Consider the following 20,035-nt stretch of genomic DNA (forward strand, 5'->3'; position numbering starts at 1 on the left):
AACTGCTTTTATTAGCTTTAGCTTATTTTAACTCGTTTTGCAAAACCGAAATCGAGATTCGACAGACAGAAGGAGACAGAGAAGAACAAGAGAGAAGCGGACGGTTTCGTGATACAACCAATAAAACCACAGCGATTTCCCGATACCTTCCCGTTACCAGCTACCGCTATAAAAAGAACGGCATTGAAATGCACAATTTTTCTGTGAAAGCATTTTTAGCGAGATTTTCGCGCGATCCGAAACTCAAGCAGAGGACCCACTGCGCGGGAGATTGCTTCCTTACATTTTATACGGCCGCTAAATTGTACTCCCACCGACGAGGAAGAAGAGTGGAGTCCCATCGTCATCATGTCCGAGCGTAAACCACCTGCCACTCGAATTTGCCAGAGTACCACAACACACCGAACCAAAATGTAAGACACACTCTCAATAATTTCGCGAGGGTGGTGGCCCCGCACTTTAATGCATGAATTGTCCCACAACACATGCACTCCGTGAGGGAAGGTCGGTTGCAACGCCACTGTGTTGCGAGAGGTACTGTTGATAATGGATGTGCACTATCAGAAAAAAGGATCAGCAAAAAAAGAAATACAAGAAGCTGAACTGTCTTGGCTGCACGTGATGCACAGCTTCAAACTTTGTTAACGTTGACACATACAGCACTGGGCAGGAGTTTCTGCCTTATTGGGCCCAGACAGAGCGTGGGCAAGTAATGTTTGAATGAACGTTTGAACGAATAACGTTTGATCACGCGTAGCCATAATCATTGGTCCCTTTTGGGACGAACTACAGGAGAGCTTAATGGCGATTTGTGGCATCGCGGGGAGTAAATCTCGGGGTCATGAGAATATGTGTAATAAAATATGTGTAATCTAAAATATGTGTAATTCCAATCTAGGGAGCTCAGCTAATGCTGTAACTGATCCCCAATATACTTCTTTCTTTTTTTCTTTGGGGTGTCGATAGATAATGAGTTTCTTCTGTCGCCCGATTTTCTTTGGCGTTGAGTCCTCAATTGTCTCCTCTCTTGCAGTTAGGGCTCTGGCAAATATTTAGGAAGACACTCGTTATGGGTGTTTTAAAAATCTTCGCCTGGGTCTACCTGGTAAGTGTTCGATGGGGTAGACATTCGTAGGGTTTACTTCAAGCCGAACGTACTACAGTATTGCTGCTTGGTATCCTTTCGTTCTTAATTTCGATAAAGCAGGTACTGGAGGAACAGTGTTTCACGTGAGACATCAGTGTTTCTATCTCATTCTACCTTTCGGTTTCTATTTCTATCCTTGTGGCTGTCGCACATATTATGCATTGAAACGCACCAGAAAAGTCATTGAAAGGCGCCAATAAATAAACTCAAACAATACCAAACACCAAAAAGATGTAAGCACGCTGCTTCAGCACCTCTATGTGACTGTATACGCTAGTATGCATATAGGTACCTTCGAACTTGGAGCGTAATTTTAGTACACTGAAACTAATAACGCTTGAAAAACGCGTTGGAAACTACGCACTATAGCGGGAGGAATCTCTTGAGAGATTCACACAAAACATTCACAGAGAAAAACATGAAAGAACAGTAAACGAGGTACAAAGCACTGTGAAAGCTTGTTTTTTCCTGTTCTGACCCAGCATAATGAGCCATCGCACTGATGAGAATATTTGCAGCCACCGCTGTGTGCATACCTGAATGTTCAGTGCATTGTGTTGCTTTAAGTAGATGGGAGAAATATTGCCGCACAGTTTTCTCCGGAAATCATCATTTCTGATCACTGTATATAGTAATTTGTCCCTTCGAATAGAGTTCTGTCGAATACTTCTGAGGTGGGTTCCTATGACCTGACACGCAACTCTTGACAAACGTATAGATACGGAAAGAAGAAAATCTTCGGCTTTGCGACTCGTCATTTTACGTATGAGGACGAGTGTATAGACGCGTTTTCGTGTCTTAGGTGTCTATGGCCTACCAGCATCAGCGAGTGTATGCTGTGCGCGTGGCTAAAATGTGGGCCAACACGAGCGCGCTGACGGTGAGTTGGAAGTCCGTCCCAGGAGGAGGTTTCTGCTTGTGCTACGCCACGGCCGAGCACTTCCAGAGAGGACTCAGCTTCTTCGACTGCATCCCTTACCACCGGGAGTCGCGATGTGATCTGGCCCGCTTCACCAACTGCACACAATCCGAGGGCGCCTCCTGTGCTCCTCAGACCGTCGCCACCTCCACCATGACGGGGCTAAGGCCAGGGACAACGTACGCCTTTTGCACCATTGACTCAAACCCTGCCACAAAAACAGGCTACGACAAGCACGCCCTCTGCACGCGAACTTGGACGCTGGACGCTGGTGAGTAACCGTCTGTCGTCGTGCCACAGAGTGCAAAACAAAAAAGAAGAAAGAAAAACTCTATGCAAAAATGCATGGCTGCAAAACTATACGGCGTTGATCCTTGCAAATTTAATGATCTGCATGTGGTTTTCTTGTCGTAAAGGAGCACTAAAGTGAAAAAGATGTCGTCCTTGATAGTAATACAAAAAGAACGGGATTCATCCGTTGCTTCGTTCGTGATTTGTGATCGATAGAAAAAAATGTAGTTTACACTTCCCCTCTTCTTCTCCTTCCCTAGAAGGCCAACAACGCGGAGCGTGCTCTCATTGGTTTCCTGAAACCTTCAGAAGGTTTGTTCAATCATCGCTCGAGATCGTTTGAGGAGACCAATCCGAGGCCTCTGCCCATTTCAAGGCGTTAGCATTAGAAGCCCCAATTCGAAGAGAAGCCGGCCTCGTAGCAGAGTGACCGAGGTGTCCGTCTAAAGCGTGGCACGTGACGAAGAATACTCAGTCAGGCAGCGTTCCGCAAGCTGACTCGCTGTTCTCCGTCATGTGGAAGCGCGGAGCGACAGCAGCTCGGAGCTTGAGCCGTCATCAGTTGCGCCTCGTCTCTGGATGTATTCAGACGTCGTACCTCCTCCGAGAGTTTCGCGATCGGATGAGTTTGTGTATCATGTCGTGTGACGTATGTCATATGTGTCATGTCTGCATGCGGTGCGGTGTGGTGGTGTGGCGTGGTATATGTATGTATTCTGTATGAGAAGCAATTATAAGTATTACGAATGCCTAATGCTAACGCACTTAATCGCCCTCACATTTTTTGTCGTGCTTCTTGAGAAGGAAAGAAAACGCGTAAGTTGCGTTTGCTTTCGCTCATAAATCACGAAGGACGCAACCGATGACTGCCGTTCCTTTTATGCTGGAGTCAAGGTAAAGGCATCTTCCATTCCGTGGCGAAATTTTTTTTTTTTCATTCTATAGTGCCCCTTTAACTTTCGGGAGTTGATAAATGAAGGCTTGCCCGCTTTCTCTCAGAGCTCCATTTCCGGACGCGAGTGTATTCGCACTACATGGTTGGCCTCGAGTGGACTGTGGGCAACGAAACAGAGAACCTGTTCAACGTCCGCCTGTGTGTTAGCCGTGACGGTTGCCAGTACATGTGTAAGGACAACTTGGTGGAAGTCCGCAGGGAGAAGTTCGTCGACTGGGTAGACCTCTCCAAGGAGAGGGTACGCCTTCAAGTTCGGCGAACAGACGGCGTCATACTTTTTGAGAGAAAATTCAACAGCAAGAAAGGAGGTTAGTTTTCATCTGTAAAACGAGGCATGCGTGGCAGTCGACACGGGAGCTTCGTGTGCTTAAACTGCCATTAGACTCTAAAAAAATACACAAAACCATTTAGTTCATTTTGTATTATAAACCAATTTGGTTCACAGACTCAGTAAGTAAAATGGAAATGCCGTCAGTGAATATTACGCGTTTCCACGAATTTTCGAAACAAGCCAGAAGCAGAGAAAGGGAACCGAAACGACAACGGTATTATACGAGAAATATAGCAGGTAACGGTAACAGAGACAGAAACTGATATCGCGCACTCAGAATACCTGAAACAGAAGAAAATAATTTGCCGTGCTGCAAAAATTCGGGTGCTGCTGCACCCGAATTATTAGAATCCGTTACGGTATCATTTTTCTTTTAGATAAATTTGTGAAATAAAGTTGAATGAAGCAAACTAAAATTAATTGAGGTTCTAAACCTAAAATAAACAATCGAAATGGAGCGCATAAGTAAATAGTATACAGGGTGTCTCAGAAAATGTGTCATTAAATTATAATAATAAAAAAATTACGCCACCTAGAATCACGCGTTCAACCGAATTTGTTCTTACTAGGTTTTTGCCACCTTCTGATGTGAATGTCATCTTAATTTTTATTATGTCAGTTTTTTACCCCACAAATGTGAAGTGCGTGCCAAATTTACGCAAGTTCATGATAATTGTCACAGTTATTGGGGGGCGATCCATCGTAAAAATAGCCGCACATCATACCTTTCGGAACGCACACAAAGCGCACGACCACATTTTGCGAGCTGTACACATCCTGTGTGTGCTGGGTTGAGCAGTCTCCTTTCGTTCGACGAAGAGCGAGGGTGGGCAAAGAGTGGTCGAGCGCTAGTTTGTGGGCACTCCGAAAACGCATGATATTCGGCTATTTGTTTGTTTTATGACTTTCTTGATTTTTGATTTTTTTTCTGAACTTGACTAAATTCGACACGCCCTTCACGTAGGCGGAGTAGAAAAGCAAACTTTACTTTACTTTACTTTGCAAATTTCCAAGTTTATTTGTAGAAAATGACATAATAAAACCTGGGTTAGATAACATTCACATCAGGTCATTGCAAAAACCTAGTAAAAACAAATGCCGTTGACCACGTCATTCTAGGTGGCGTAGTTTTTATTTATAATTTCATGACACATTCTCTGGGACGCACTGTAGAGTCAACACACAGAAGCATAGTTCTCATACGCTTATGGTAAGTTGCACGTTGCAAGCATGAGTAACATTCGTGGGAATCATGTTCATATATTAGCCACTCAAAATACCACTTGAATAAATGTTGTCTCTTGTATGCACGTATGCCTAAAGTCCTCAGATAGATTTCAGAATATATATGTAGAGGTATTAAGTTTTGTCGAGCTGCCTTATTTTGAGCTTACCAAAAGGAAAACAACAAAGCGGGTGGGGGCGGTAACGAAAACCGAAACAACGGAAACGAAAACAACAATAGTGGTAACAGAAACTGAAACAGAAACAAATATGGGCCGGCTGTAGGGTGTAACGGAGGCTATAACGGAAATGAAAAATATTCCGTGAATTTCCCCCGCTGAACAGTTTCACAGGTTCAGATTCTTCAAAAGTAAGTGACGTCATTGAGAGGAGGCTTCTTTCCCCTAGCAATCTTACGACACTTCCGCCTCACATTTTGAGAAAATGCAGTGCGAGACACGTGGGTTACAACGACATAAATTTTGTAAGATTCTATATTTGAGTCTGGGTCGTAGTCGTAGGTCTGGGGCTGTGAACAATTTAAATTTTAGGGGACTGTCGCATCCGTCCTGGTCGATTCGGAAAATATATAGTTCCGTTTTACGCACCGACAATGACGGCGATAATTCGACGCGAATTAGTGTAGTAGCTTCTGTGCAATTTGATGTGATTGGCAAAAGTAGACGCCGGATGTTGAGAGTAAGGCGGAATTTCCTCTCTACGGAATCCGAGTAAACGTCAATCGGAGAAGGCCAATCAAAGAGTGGCCGGAGGTCCTTTGGCGACCGGCGGGTGAGTGATCGGAAAGGAGGGCGTCTGCAGGTAATGGAGAGTCTGTGATCGGCTTGTGGAATATCACTTCTGGAATATCACTTCTGGGTGTATTTATACAGGGTGTCCCAGAAAACGTGTCATTGAATTACAGTCGACCCGCGTTTATCCGGACTTCATTTATCCGGATCCTGCACTATCCGGACAAAAAGGCATGGGGACGGATTTCTCCCCATGTATTTCGCCCTCGTTTATCCGAACTTCAGCTTCCGGACTCAGACCAGAATTCCAGGGAACAGAAGTGACTAATACCCAACAATCGGCTTCAGTTATCCGGTCATTGTCCAGGAATGACACTTGGCCCACGCCAAGTCAAGCGAGGTCGAGAACCCTGGTCGTGGCCTTCTTTTTACTAACACAAAGACGGTGTTGCAAGGAAGAATTTTCTCCCCTTCTGACTTTGCACGTTACACAAAAGTAATCCACTGAGCAGTCTGGTCATTTCAGACTGAGAAGGTCCGCAACGAGGACCCCTGCGCTGCAATCATTGATGACAACATCATCAGTGTCGTCGCTTCCTATAGTGTTCAAGAAGAATCTGATGATGAAAGCGTAGATGCACCTGCTGTGACGGTAGAAAATGCGCGGGCGGCACTGAGAACAGCGCTATTATTTTTCGAGCAACAGAACAATATTTCGCAAGTCAATGCCATTCGCAAAGGTTTGCAAGAACTGGATGCGTGTATTAGAGTGAAACATATGACAATGGGTAGTTTTCTGTGTAATGATCAATAAAGATGTCCTGTTAGGGTCACTGTGGATTTTCGTGTTTCACTTATCCGGTTCCCCCGCTATCCGGACATTTTCACAGGAAACGAAGCCGTCCGGATAACGCGGGTCGACTGTATAATAAAAAAACTACGCCACCTAGAATCATGTGGTCAACAGCATTTGTTCTTATTAGGTTTTTGCGACCTCCTAATGTGAATGTCATGTACTCCAAGTTTAATTATCTAAATATTTGTGAACTGAACTCGGAAATTTGCCAAGTAAAGGTCACTTTTTTATCCCACCAATATGAAGAACGTGCCGAATTCACTCAACTTCATGATAATTCACAGTGATATTCACGAGCTATCCCATCGGAAAAAATAGCCGAATATCGTGCTTTTCGGAGCACCAGACCATAGCGCGCGATGACTTTTTGAGCGTAATCGCTCTTAGTGCGACGAAAGGAGGTTCGGAAGCTAGCCCACAGAGTGATAATAGAAAAAGTAACAGTTCCTAAAATTGGGAGAGGGAAAGCATTATCCCAGCGAAAGTCTGACGTGATAAGCCGTGCCTGTTTTATCTCTTTCAGCGATGTCAGGGAGGGCTGGGTTTCCAACCTCCTTTCGTCGGACTGACAAAGATTGCGCTGAAAAATTCATCGCGCGCTATTCTGTGCGACCTCCTTAGAGCATGATGTTCGGCTATTTTTTCCGATGGGATAGCTCCTGAATATCCCTGTCAATTATCATTAATTTGACTAAATTAGACACGCTCTTCACATTGGTGGGGTAAAAAAGTGACCTTTACTAGGCAAATTTCCGACTTAAGCTCGCAAAAATTTACATAATTAAACTTACGTTACACGACATTTACATGAGGAGGTGGCAAAAACCCAGTAAGAACAAATGCCATTGACCGCATGACTCTAGGTGGTGTAGTTTTTTTTATTATAATTCAATGATACGTTTTCTGGGACACCCTGTATATATAAGCTGTTCTCGAAAGAGAAACTTGGCTAAGTGAAGAGGTGTCAAACATTGCTGTGTCGGTCTCATACACACGTTTTCGGACGCGATTGCTAAAGATGCTAGTTATGTCGCCAACTTCAAAAGTATAAAAGCCTATTATTTACCTTTTGTTTCTGTTCATGCACGTGCACAACCTGGCCATCGCAGAGCCTTGCACCAGTGCACTGTACTTATTCCTCCGAAGTCACAAAACGTTAGCTGACCAGGACCCCACCCGAGTTCGGCGCACGGCCGCAAAAATATCTCAGATTTATTCAGCACTACAGGATGATAAAATGCTTCCTCCGTCTGGTCACATCTGCAAGGAAGATACACATAATAGAAAGGCTAACCCTACACAAAATGTCCAAAGAACACCTGGAACGACATTCCTCAAAAGAGGTACATTCGGGCACTGTCTGATTTTTGTTTACGTTTGTTTTTACGGCAGCGACGTTACATTGGCTGCAGCTTCGATGTACACTCTTAGAAATGAACTTCACTGCAAAGCATGCTCCTAGCCAACCATCATCTCGAATGATATCGTTATCTGCCCTGATTTGTTGAAAACGGGAGGCGTACGCCATTTTTGTGACAATTATGAACAGCATAAGTGTCACAGAAAAGGCGTACGCCTCCCGTTTTCAACAAATCAGGGCAGATAACAATATCATCCGAGATTATGGTTGGCTAGGAGCGTGCTGTGCGGTGAAGTTCATTTCTAAGAGTGTACGCCTTTTTTGTGACAATTATGAACAGCATAAGTGTCACAAAAAAGGCGTACGCCTCCCGTTTTCAACAAATCAGGGCAGATAACAATATCATTCGAGATTATGGTTGGCTAGGAGCGTGCTACGCGCTGAAGTTCATTTTTAAGAGTGTACACTCTAAAAACAGAACTTCACCACATAGCACGCTGTGTGCCAACCATTGCCGAGAGTGATAGGGTTATCGCTTCTGATTCGAAGACAGAGGGGGCGTACGCCTTTTTGTGGCAATTTCATATATCTAAATTGCCACAAAAAGGCGTACGCCCACCTCTCTCTTCGAATCAGGAGCGATAACCCTATCATCAGTGGCAATGGTTGGCGCACAGCGTGCTATGCGGTGATGTTCTGTTTTTAGAGCGTAGCAGCATCGCGAGCCAACCTATGCTTAGGGGCGGATCCGTGATTTTTTCGAGGGAGGCGGGGTCCGGTCTACACTGTTAAAACAGAGCTTCACCACATAGCACACTCCTAGCCAACCATCATACCGAATGATATCTTTCTGTGTACTGATTTGTTCAAAACAGGGGGAAGCGCCTACCTGGGACAAGCACAATGTGTCTCAGATAGGCGCCTCCTCCAATTTTCAACAAATCAATGCACAGAATGATATCATTCGGAATGATGGTTGGCTAGGAGTGTGCTATGTGGTGAAGTTCTGTTGTAACAGTGTAGAACAGCATGCATAAGCTAAGACGTGCACTGCATGAGATCAATTGAAGCGCTAGTTGGTGGTAGAAAGTGAAGTGGGATTCGGACCTGTGGTCCGTCGAAAAGAAACAAATGGACAAAAGCTTGGGCAAAAAAAAAGGTACGGAATAAAATCACAAACAAGGCCCTAGCCCGGCCCTTGCACGGAGTCAAAACGAGTGTGAACCCCGTACCTAGCACACGAGTCAGGTCGACTTGGGTTTCGATTGGGCATCCCAGGACAGTGAGATGCTCTACAGTAAATCCCACATAGTCATTCGAGATACTGAAGAAGCGAACAGCATTCAGTGCACACTTGAGAGCGCAAAAAAATCAAGGCGTGCAGTCACACGTAATTTTTCAAATTTTATGACCAAACTTTCACTTGACACTCAAGTTCTAGAATTGTTATTTAAAAAGTCATTGATATCGTTTGTTAATTCAATACAATTCAATTAGGAGCAATACAAAATACACGAGAACATTGCTAACAATATGCAGCTGGTTTCATTTGCGTACAATGTTGCTGTCTTTGAAAGCAAAATGAGCTGTATACATAATGTAAGAAATATATTTTATGAGTCGTCAAAGGAAAGAAGTACCCGCGCTAGTTTTTATCTGCATTCGCTGTTCAGTGCCTGACCGGCCGTGTGATGTGACTGCGTTGACGATGGGCCCCTCTACCATCCGGGTAAGCTGGGTGCTGGAGGACCAGGTGGACGGATTCCTCGTCCGCCGTTGCTGCTGGTTCTGGTGCAAGTCCAAAGTTCACTTGGAGCCCCGCCTTCGATACGTGTTTCTCGATGGACTAACCCCGTGGACACACTGCACTATTGCGGTTCAGTCCTTCCGTGCGGTCAACAACACCAAGTTGGCCATGAGTGATCCGGGAGAAGCCGAAGCGATGACGTCCGCAGGTGAGTGCTTTCAATCTACAGTTAAGGAGGGAGAAGCAAATAAGTGGAGGGCACTGAAGTGAAATAAGGTAAATAAAGTGAAATAAGGTAAGGTTAGCATATGAGTAGCGGCTTCTCCCGGAATTTGCGGAAAGAGAGAAAAGAGGGCTGCTAAGACTAAAAACGTCGACAAGAGCTGCCCTGCCTCTATACTACTGGCGTCTAATATCCGTTATTTTTTCCCACCATACAGACAAACGTGTGGAGGAGGAGGAGGAGTGTCGTTGGGAGGAACCCGAGAGGTCTGCCTGCCTGATTAGGCGGCATGTTTCTCGGGAAGGGAAAGGTGGTGGAGAGGAGGAGAGGAAAGGGCGAAGTGGAAGACCGGGCGGAATCCGCTCGGGGGGAGGATAGCTGCGTCCATGGGCCGACTTCAGGGGAACTGTGCCGGCATACGCCTATTACACATCTGAGGGAAACCCAGGAAAAACCCCAGACGGCACAGCCGGCCCGCGGATTCGAACCGCGGACCTCCCAGTCTCCAAGCGCACGCGTTACCGCTGCGCCACCGGAGCTGGTGACAAACGTGTCATGGAATGCAATCCACTGGCAGAGATTCCCGGTATCCGCATCACCGATCTTCGAGATGTAGGCGGATACTCGAGTGCGAAAAGAGCAACGCCAGAGTTATTTGGGTGCATGTGACCATATAACCTTCACGTCACGTCTCCTCGCGTAATCCTTCCTCCTCGAAAAGATTGTGTCCGCTCGCCAACAGAGCATTCCTTTTTTTTTTTTTTTTTCGCCGCTGGTGTACTATCAGCATCGTCAAATCGTTCATTCCAGCGTCGGAGGAGGGGAGGAGGAGGAGGAGTGTCGTTTGGAGGAACCCGAGAGGTCTGCCTGCCAGATTAGGCGGCATGTTTCTCGGGAAGGGAAGGGTGGTGGAGAGGAGGAGAGGAAAGGGTGAAGTGGAAGACCGAGCGGAATCCGCTCGGGGGGAGGATAGCTGCGTCCATGGGCCGACTTCAGGGGAACTGTACCGGCATACGCCTATTGCACATCTGAGGGAAACCCAGGAAAAACCCCAGACGGCACAGCCGGCCCGCGGATTCGAACCGCGGACCTCCCAGTCTCCAAGCGCACGCGTTACCGCTGCGCCACCGGAGCTGGTCATTCCAGCGTCGTACGCGCACTCTTGGTATTTCTCCCGCTATATCTTCTTGGCGCATGCTTTCCTCCTCGCTCTCCTCCGCAGGCATGTAGGCCAATAAAGTCGCTCATGCGTTTGTCTGTATTGTGAGGATCACCATGGGGTAACTTCGCAAATCACTCTGCCGGTTACCGTGGTACAGAGTGCATTCGAAACGGCTATTGAGGGATGGTCGCATGAAAGATGAAAGTCACTGAAAAGGTTAGCCAGCTGTAGGGTTCGAACCCACATCTTCTGGATTACCGGTCCAGGGCTCTACCAATTGAGCTAAGCTAACACGCCTCTCCAGCGACTTTCGGGGTGCGTCATCTGAAGGGACGACAAACCAGCCACTCACTCTCACTCACCCTCCTTTCACTCTTACATTTTTTGCTCACTCATACACCGGTAATCCAGAAGATGTGGGTTCGATCCCTACAGCTGGCTAACCTTTTCAGTGACTTTCATCTTTCATCGTTGATTTCTTAGGCAATTTGAGGCTTTGTTTATATTTGATGGTCGCATGTTGTCTGTGGTGGGTAGTTCTCTTGGACTACCCAAACCACAGAGCAAGAGGGATAGCACATTCCTCCCCACCACCATCTCTCCCCACCGTCTTTCACCCTTCCCTCTTCTCCCTACCTGGTTGCACCGAGCCACCATCCCCTAAGCAGGCTGACCGCACATTCCCCCGATATCATCTCCCGTCTGCATCGTGATTTAGGAGGGAAAGAACCAGTTATGTTGGACGCTGGCCACTGGGTACAGACAAGGGCCGTCCAAACTTCATGCTTTAGAGCTTCGACGTCAAACCTTGTGGTTCACGACACCGACAGTGTGATTATCATATCGCATAGCTTCCATCCCCAACAACACCGATTATCCTCTGGGTGTACGAATAATGTCGTAACGAATTCGTACATCCAGAGGATATTCGGTGTTGTTGGGGATCATTTCAATGCACGCTGCTATTGTTTACACGCTATAAAATGCTCGATTTATAGAGGCCTCATCGAATGCATTTTAAACATATAGTAAACGTATTTTTATTCGCGATGTTTTAATTTTCACGAATCGTGCATTCAGTCATTTGCGAAATTATTCGCGAGTATTTCATTTCGCGATTCCGGGGCTGTTTCCTTTCGCGGGTTAAACGTCAAGCTGTGTTCGCGAGTACAATTGAACGTCAGTATGCAATAAGGGGTTAAGTCGAATTATCCCCTTTTTAGTATTTTTTCTCCAATGACATCTACATACCAGTATGTACCTGTCAAAGAAAATTTTTAGGACCGCATTGCAATTTATTGACCCGCTATAGGAAGGTAAGAAACGGCAAATGCATGTCTGTCAACGGGATGGACAGCCAGATCATGCCCCTTTTCTACACACGCATACAAATGGTGTAGCTTATATTTTGCTATACGACGCGGAAATGAACTTTGTTTTCCACTCGAAAAACATGATCTTCCTTGCCTCACGTGATCATGCCAGCAGTGTTCCTGAGCATTGTATTCGGGAAAAAACATGTGCTACCATGCTAATAAATCATATTTTGCTGGCCATACAGAAGATCATTTTCAAGATTGTGCTCGTTTAGCAGCATGATAATCGCGATCTAGGCTGCTCAACTGCACTGCGGTACCTTCGCCCGTCCTGGCGTCACCGTGGAAGTCCGACTCATGAAAACTATTTCTTTTTTTTTTTTTTCCTGTACGAAAACCCTGTGCATGCGGTGTTATATAGAAAAAGGGGATATGTCATGCTGCTGTGTTTTGTTCAATTTCTGCTAAGTCACGCAGCCAGAAAGGATGCTAACTAGACATGTGTGTAGAGTAGACACATGCATATATGTTACACATTTTGCATTTTGGTTATTCTAGGAAACTGATCTGCAATTACTTTACCAAATATTCACTTGCAGTTTTCTCGGTTTGTGATTTTTCGACTTATCCCATTATTGCATACAGAGGCTCAATTTTTCGCGATTTTCCAACGGTCGCGAAATTCGCGAAAATTAATACATCGCAAATAAAAATACGTTTACAGTATATATTTGGAAGTCTAACGTATGTGATACTAATTGACAGTAAACCGAATTAAAGGTTTTGAATTTTGCCGTTTTTCCACATACAGGGTGTCCGGTCAGAATTTTCTTTTTGAAAACAGAGCAACGCCTTTATATATATATATGTATATATATAATAATAATAATTGGCTATATATTCTTCGTGAAGTGGGCCACCTTGTGGCCGCTCTAGCGAGGTCCCGGAGCGTTGCCTTCGTAAATTTGCACTAATGAACTTTTAATTACAAAAGTTGGACCAAAATGACATCATCTGTTCTTTTGTTGCGCCGATGCCATTGCCGTTTTCAGAAAGAGTATCGAGGCAATAGACGTCTCCCTGTTTGTAAACAAATGACGCCATAGTGTTCGACAGCGCCACCAATTTGGTAGACTTGAACTACGCTCGAATGAGGCGCTTCGGGCGAACAAGGTCGCTCCCGAAAGCCACGGTCTTGAGGGGATTACGATGGTCCCCGAAAGGGACGTGACCTTTGCTCCTACTTTTCTTTCAATAGGAGGCAGCGAACAAGTGCCCATTCGTGGAACCCAGCCCTCCCCTTCCGATTTGTTTCGGTTCGAGTCTGTCTATCAACGTCTCGTTCTTGATTAAGGGGTTGGGAATGTTAGCTATCCTGGGGGAAGCTTGCTATCCAAAAAGTCATGAACGTCAACGTATTGATCATGAACGTATCAACGTCATGAGGATGTTTCTCGGGTAGAGGTCTATACAGCGCGAGGAAATGGCCCTGGAAAACGGCAGATTTGGAGGCCATTTTTGTCGTTCTTCCAGAAACGTGCATTTCCCTTGCCCATAAACGCGAGGGTAATCAACAGGTGCTGCTTGTTCTCCCTCGCAATCTGCAATTGTAATTGAAGAAAAGACGCGCTCCCCTCAATAACACTCGCGAGACTTGGTTGTAGATTATAGCTTCAATTGCCAAACTTGGTACGGGAACGCGAACGCTGACGTTTCTTAGGAAGACTGCCATCATTGCACCCTTCTCTCGCGAGAATATAGTTCCGCAGTTATTTCATTGTGGAGGGTTCCCTAAACCTGTCCTTGTCTTCTGCAGACCCGAAGCAGCTGCTCTGGTGTCTAGCGCTGATCATCCCTCTCATCTTGGTCTGCACGGTCTACCTGTGCAAACGGAAGAAACGACACCACCCCAGCGAAGTGTGGCAAGTTCGCTATGGCCGCCCCCAGCGTGGTGCTACAAACAGCAACAGCTGATGACTCTAATCCGACAACATCAGGAGAGAGCTTTCTGCTTATGTTAGAAACACATCAGGCAATAAATGTGGCTGTGAAGCAGTCCGAAGTTGTCAGCGTGGATGAAAAGTGTATATTTTGACAAAATCTAGAGGACGGCTGTGGGCACACCGAACTGTGCCTTCATCAAGCTCTTAAAAGGGCACTAAAATGCAAAAACAACTTGCTCTCAAATGAAATACCGTGTTTCAAATAGTGTAATGCAAGTATTTAGTTCACACAGCGCTACCGTTTAGAGGAAAAACGCAATGAAAACACAGCCGACTTTTGCGGTAACGAATGAGATCCCAAGGGATTATGGGAAACTCCTTTGTGGGTGTTCACGCTTGTCACACATATGACTCCCTTCGGGGTGTTTAGGCTACTCTCCTTGTAAGGGTGTTCCCCTGGCACCCCTCCTGCAGGTGTTCCTGTGACTGCCCTAACCATGGCCCTAACCAAGCACATTGCAGAGAACACTGTTTTCCGCCCTATCATTAAGTGATCATAGTGTAGATCTTTTGTTCTTGTACAGCTACTGATCTCGGTTGCACCACGTTACGAAAAAAAAAAGAAAAAGAAAGAGAGAGAAAAAAAAGAACTCGCCTTGGCCCAAAACACGAACAGGTGCAGTGCCTCTCCGTCTTTGTATTGCTCAAGATGGTACCCAAGCACGACTATACGCCCCAAAATTTTACAACCCGATCCTAGAGCACAAAGGAGCGAAACACTTTCGTAACGGCGACGTGGAGATGACTGTGACGGTGAGGATAGATTTTGAAGTTTGGCCCCAATAACCGGTTTTGAAGCTGACCTCGAAATATTGTCTTTGAAGTTCAATCATGAATTTTGGAGTTGACCTCCTATATGATGGGTTTTGAAGCCGAACACCAAATATGGGCATTGAAGTTCAAGTCCGATGGGTTTTGAAGCTGAACTGCATTTATTTATTGACTTTGAAGCTCAAGTTCAATAATGGATTTTGAAGTTGAGCTCCAATTATGTGATTTGAAGCTGAACTCCAATTATGGGTTTTGAAGTTGGAGGCTGCACTGATTGAGACTTTTCATGGCACGTAGCTGCAGAATTTCTGTTTCGGTGCGCTTGCGAAGCATGTCCTCTTTGTGCTGAAGTGCAAAAGTCACAGAGGAGAGGATCTAGAGTGTATTTGCACAAGTAAGTAATCAGTAATCAAGCTGTGAACCGAAGTTACCGAAGAGTTACGCCGTTTTACATCTGCGATCACTAATAGCACGTCGCTGAAACTAACTTAGCTTAAAGTAACTCGATATCTCCATTACAGATTGCAAATTTCAAGTCTCACAAGAACAAATGGTTGAAGCCCAATGCCGTTCCAACTGTTTTCCGATCGAATAGAGCAGAACAAACGGGGAGTAGAAAAATAGAACGAACATGCCAAAGAGAACCCTGGGTTTTATGACCGAGCTGTATCATTTGCATGAATCTATTCAGCGTCAAGCACAACCAGTACTGGGTATAGCGGCTAGAGATTGCACATGTTGAAGAACAACGACAGACGATATGTTCGACCACTTTTATTCCCAGTCTTACAATAGTGAACATGATTATGCTATATTATTTCACATAATGTTTTGACAACTTAGATTGCACCAGAGCTGGAACAGGTGACAAACACAGTACACTTTTTATACTTTTTGGTGTAAATGGCTTGTCCCATGGCGTACACCTGTTTGGTGTTGCCTTTACACCCGAATGAAGGGTGTTCTAAACAGAAGGCAATGAAGGGCGTTCTAAAACACCCTTTAATTAGGTGTATTCCTCATAAAACACTCTTATAACAGGCGTTTAGAAACGAGAACACTTAAAAGGGGAATATTATATTGAAAACACCTTTAGGCTGGAGTTCTGTTCTGGCCAATACCCCATCTCGAATATCTAGTGTAATAAAATCTCCTGCGCCAGCGTGCCGATGCATACAGTTCGACGTTCTTGCTTCTATGGCAAGCGCCACTTTGAACACGGCAGACTCCAGGCGTGGTTCCATCTTTACACTCTTACCTGAGTTACTTCTATTGTTACTTTTAGACCGTTGTTACGTGTATTTAGAAGTAACATTGGCTCAAAGGAAGAAGTAACACCGGAAATTGCGAATTTTAGAAGTAAATTGGGTCTCAAAGAGCTGGGGCAGAGGTAACCTGTGGGGAAAACCCCGGTCTTCTCCTGGTTACTTGTACGTGTTACTTCTAGTGGGAGTCCGTTACTTCTACGTCGCAATGCGTTCGCAAACAATCACAGCCGCTTTTGATCGCTTTTGGTCGCTCATCTGGCAACAGTTTACAGTATCACACGAGAGGGGACACTACATCGCGTCCTCGTGTTTTGTCGGTTGCATCTTTTGAAATGTGACGCCTCTGTGGCTGACAAGTTAAATCACGCTCGTGGTTGTGGATGTGTTGTGAACTGCTTCCAAATGACGTTTACAAACAAGGACTTCTGGGGAGTGCCGAGAGGCAGATGCAAAGAGTGCGAGGACTGCAAGAAATACATAGTGGAGTCCGGCAGTCGTCATCTAAAATGTGAATACTGTGCGCACAGCCCGGTTTGACATAACAGGATACATGAAATAGGTAAGTGCGTATTTCATCATGATCGTTCTAAGTAGATTCGCTGTTGGTTCCTGTCTTATGGTAAGTCATACGTGATGTGCTGTCTGCGCATATGTAAGCTGTTGGTCGCAGTGTCAACGCTCGGCCTTAGCGCATTCTGCTTTCTCTTGCCAGCTTTGCTCCTACATCGACTTTACTTTGTATCTCTCCATGTCGCCTTCTTGTCCCAACATCTTTCATACGCTGAAAGGTTATACGATACCCATAGAGCCATTTTGACATTGGGTTTTGTGTAATGAAATTTAATTACGAGCAAATTGTTTCCATTCAGCGTTGAAGAAGAGTGATAAGCGCTATAGTCTGTGTGTCGTAGCAATTACAACGAAAAGAAACTGGATTTTTCGTAGTACATTGTTCTGAGAAGTATTTAGTTCTCTTGTCGTGGGGTTTTCGTTTTTTTTTTTTTTTCTGACGAACTTAATCGATTTTGTTGTATTGGCTAATTGCTAAAAAACTAAAGCCTAGTCGACTCACTAATGAAACGATGCGCGATATGGAATTCCTCATGAATAGGCAACTGATTGACCACTACAGTAATTTTATGATTGCGTTTCTTTATGCCTAGGTGTGTGTGTGGGCGATTAGTATTTTCTTTACTTCTTGATACGGCTTAATTTTGACTTGTTCAGGGTCGTGTTGTCAATGACAGGTTATTTCATCGTCTTACTGGCTGGTTGATGAATTGACTCAGTCATTTTCTGGCTGATTGCCTTCCTAAATTTCACTGACTTCGTGGTGAATGGGTCGACTGATTTCTTGAGCCAATGTGATTGGTCGATGTGGTTAATTGACCGGAATGGTTGCCCACATTGATGCCTTAATTGGTTGTTATCAGTGGTTTGCTAGTACAACTGACCACTAGATAGCATCTCGCGAATTATACCACTGAAGAAAGTCAATACAATCAATCAGTCAATAACACCGACTAGTCAGTAAACTGTTAGAAAATAAGAAATCGATCACATCTGCTACTGAATTAAATTCAGATGAATTTATCTACCAGGCAACATAAATCCCCATCCCGATGAGTCAGGCAGTAGAGGAGCGGGTGGGCTGGTGGTAATTAATATGTCAAGGGCCTGCAAACTAATGTCGACTGATTTCCCTTAGGTGCTGAAGAACATGTTGAGGACGTGAACTTGCAGCCACAGGAGGAAACAGGGCATATGCTGTGACATTTTCCATGGTATTTATTTTCTTACATATAACGACCTGCCATCCACAAAATATTTTGCCATCTGTCTTTGTTGGAAGTTAACATTTCAGTACTCTCTTCTTTTTATGTGCATGTATCGCTGGCCTCACAACTATGCTGCATTACACCTTGCCTTGAGGAAGTTCAATGTGAACTCCATACTGTGGCTGGTTTCATCACTGCCGCTACATGTACAAATATGGAAGCTCGTGAATTGGAAAATCCCCCGTTTTCGGCAAACGACGCTACGATACCGAACACCGAGTCTTCCAACATATCAGGTATCTACATTTTTTGCATTCATTACTCGTGCTTGCACAAGTGTAATTAAGATCTGCTTTGCTATTAATGATGTACCCAAACAACGTGAGAACGATAAATAAGGAGTGCCCATTGCATTTTAGATATTTATGGTGGTGGAAGCGGCACCGTCCCCACAGCAACAAGCAAGAATGAGGACAAGGTCCGTATGCATGCATGCAGCCCCTGCAATTTTACAACACAATATTTCACGCGATTCTGTGAACACATCAAAGCCCCTTTGGAGCTGTGTTCATTCTACATAGTCTCACATATGCCACCACATTGAGAAACGATATATTCGTTATCTTACGTTGCCAATGCTGGGTTGTGTTTTACTGATATATACAATAAAATACGTGCCCAGGAAAGCCCATGGTCCTTGTATTTTGGTATGTCACCCGTGTCGTGTTCCGTGTGTGCCTGCATGCAATTTGCTGCATGCATGCACGGATGCGAGGAACGTGCGGGTGCAGCCCCGGAGCCCCGGGAACGGTGTTACTTCTAAATACACGATGCATCTGGTTACTTTTAGAGAGGTAACCCCGGCAGATGTAACGCTGTACCCATCTAGTGTACAGGTAACAATATTGCATTTTTTTTACCTTTACTAGAAGTAACCGGGCTAAGAGTGTAGCCGTGGTTCCAGCCGAGGTTCGAAGAGACCTGGACGCCCTCGGTAGCCTATATTGGCGTATCGGATGGATCATATACTGAAAAAAAAAAAAATGTTGGGGCACGTTCGTTATGTGTAGTGGGGCGGAAAACGTTCGCACCAGTGACGGGAATGCATTTTGCAGTAAACACGTACGCCTACAACGTGTCAAAGATACCAACTAAATTCCTAACATCCTTCCCTGTCAAATACCATGTTTTTAGTTCAGGCTATCGTGTATAATGTGATAACTTGCTGAACGAAGCTGTGAAACTAGCATCTCTTCTCTTTCACGAATTCCAATACTATTTTTAACACCATATTCCCGCTGTGTTTTTGGCATGCATGTGCAGATGAATTTTGCTTTCAATGCGCCGTACGTCATTTCGTTCCTTCTCCCCATACGGTTCGAACGGTTCCTGTGTCCCTTGGTTCAACGTTTGGATACTGTCTAAACTACTGTATTTCAGGCATTATTGAAATACCCATTCGCTCGGCGCTCAAGAAGCGCAAATATCACGAAATAATCGCCGGAACAGAGCTTACAAAGATGTACACAAGTGAGTACGTACTTGCAGTCCCGCAATCCGCAGTGTATTTTTGGGTAACGCGGTTTTCCAAGGTCTATTTGGCTAAGGCCGCTCCAATATATGTTGGCCCCGCGCCCCCTTCATCTGCTTTGTTCTCCCTGTTTCGCGCTCTCTCATCTCTTCATAATAGAAGAATGAGTAGATCTACACGTAGGTGAGTCAGCTGCTTCTCCTAGGCTCTCCTCTTATGGTTTCTATGTTTTGAGCGATGCAAAATGTCATTTCTTCGCTCCTTTAAAGGAAAAGCTCGCTCACGAACAGAGTGCGTAGTCGAACACGGTTCTATGTAGAGGTGCCAATATAGTAGGCCCTAATTAGATAGGACAACACAGTGGATAGGAAGTGTGGCGGATGTTTATTTCGCTGACTAGG

At 45.0% G+C, this 20,035-nt stretch overlaps 1 protein-coding gene across 1 annotated transcript; it reads left to right on the forward strand.

The window, feature by feature from the left end:
• Positions 1-313: 313 nt before the first annotated feature.
• LOC135398071 (uncharacterized) lies at positions 314-14,341 on the forward strand. The gene is made up of 6 exons (XM_064629506.1): positions 314-413; positions 1,034-1,105; positions 1,950-2,337; positions 3,357-3,620; positions 9,509-9,790; positions 14,100-14,341. The coding sequence occupies exons 2-6, from the start codon at positions 1,070-1,072 to the stop codon at positions 14,255-14,257; spliced, it is 1,128 nt and encodes a 375-aa protein (XP_064485576.1). The 5' UTR covers positions 314-413; positions 1,034-1,069; the 3' UTR covers positions 14,258-14,341.
• Positions 14,342-20,035: the final 5,694 nt, after the last annotated feature.

This window comes from Ornithodoros turicata, chromosome 6 (genome assembly GCF_037126465.1).
Source record: "Ornithodoros turicata isolate Travis chromosome 6, ASM3712646v1, whole genome shotgun sequence".
NCBI classification, from domain to species: Eukaryota; Metazoa; Arthropoda; class Arachnida; order Ixodida; family Argasidae; genus Ornithodoros; species Ornithodoros turicata.

Bases quoted from the DNA above. Each gene is read 5' to 3' on its own strand.
- LOC135398071 (XM_064629506.1), top strand. From the start codon at position 1,070: ATGGGTGTTTTAAAAATCTTCGCCTGGGTCTACCTG. The intron at 3,621-9,508 runs GTTAGTTTTCAT...TTCGCTGTTCAG, and splicing joins ATTCAACAGCAAGAAAGGAG to TGCCTGACCGGCCGTGTGAT. The intron at 9,791-14,099 runs GTGAGTGCTTTC...TGTCTTCTGCAG, and splicing joins CGAAGCGATGACGTCCGCAG to ACCCGAAGCAGCTGCTCTGG.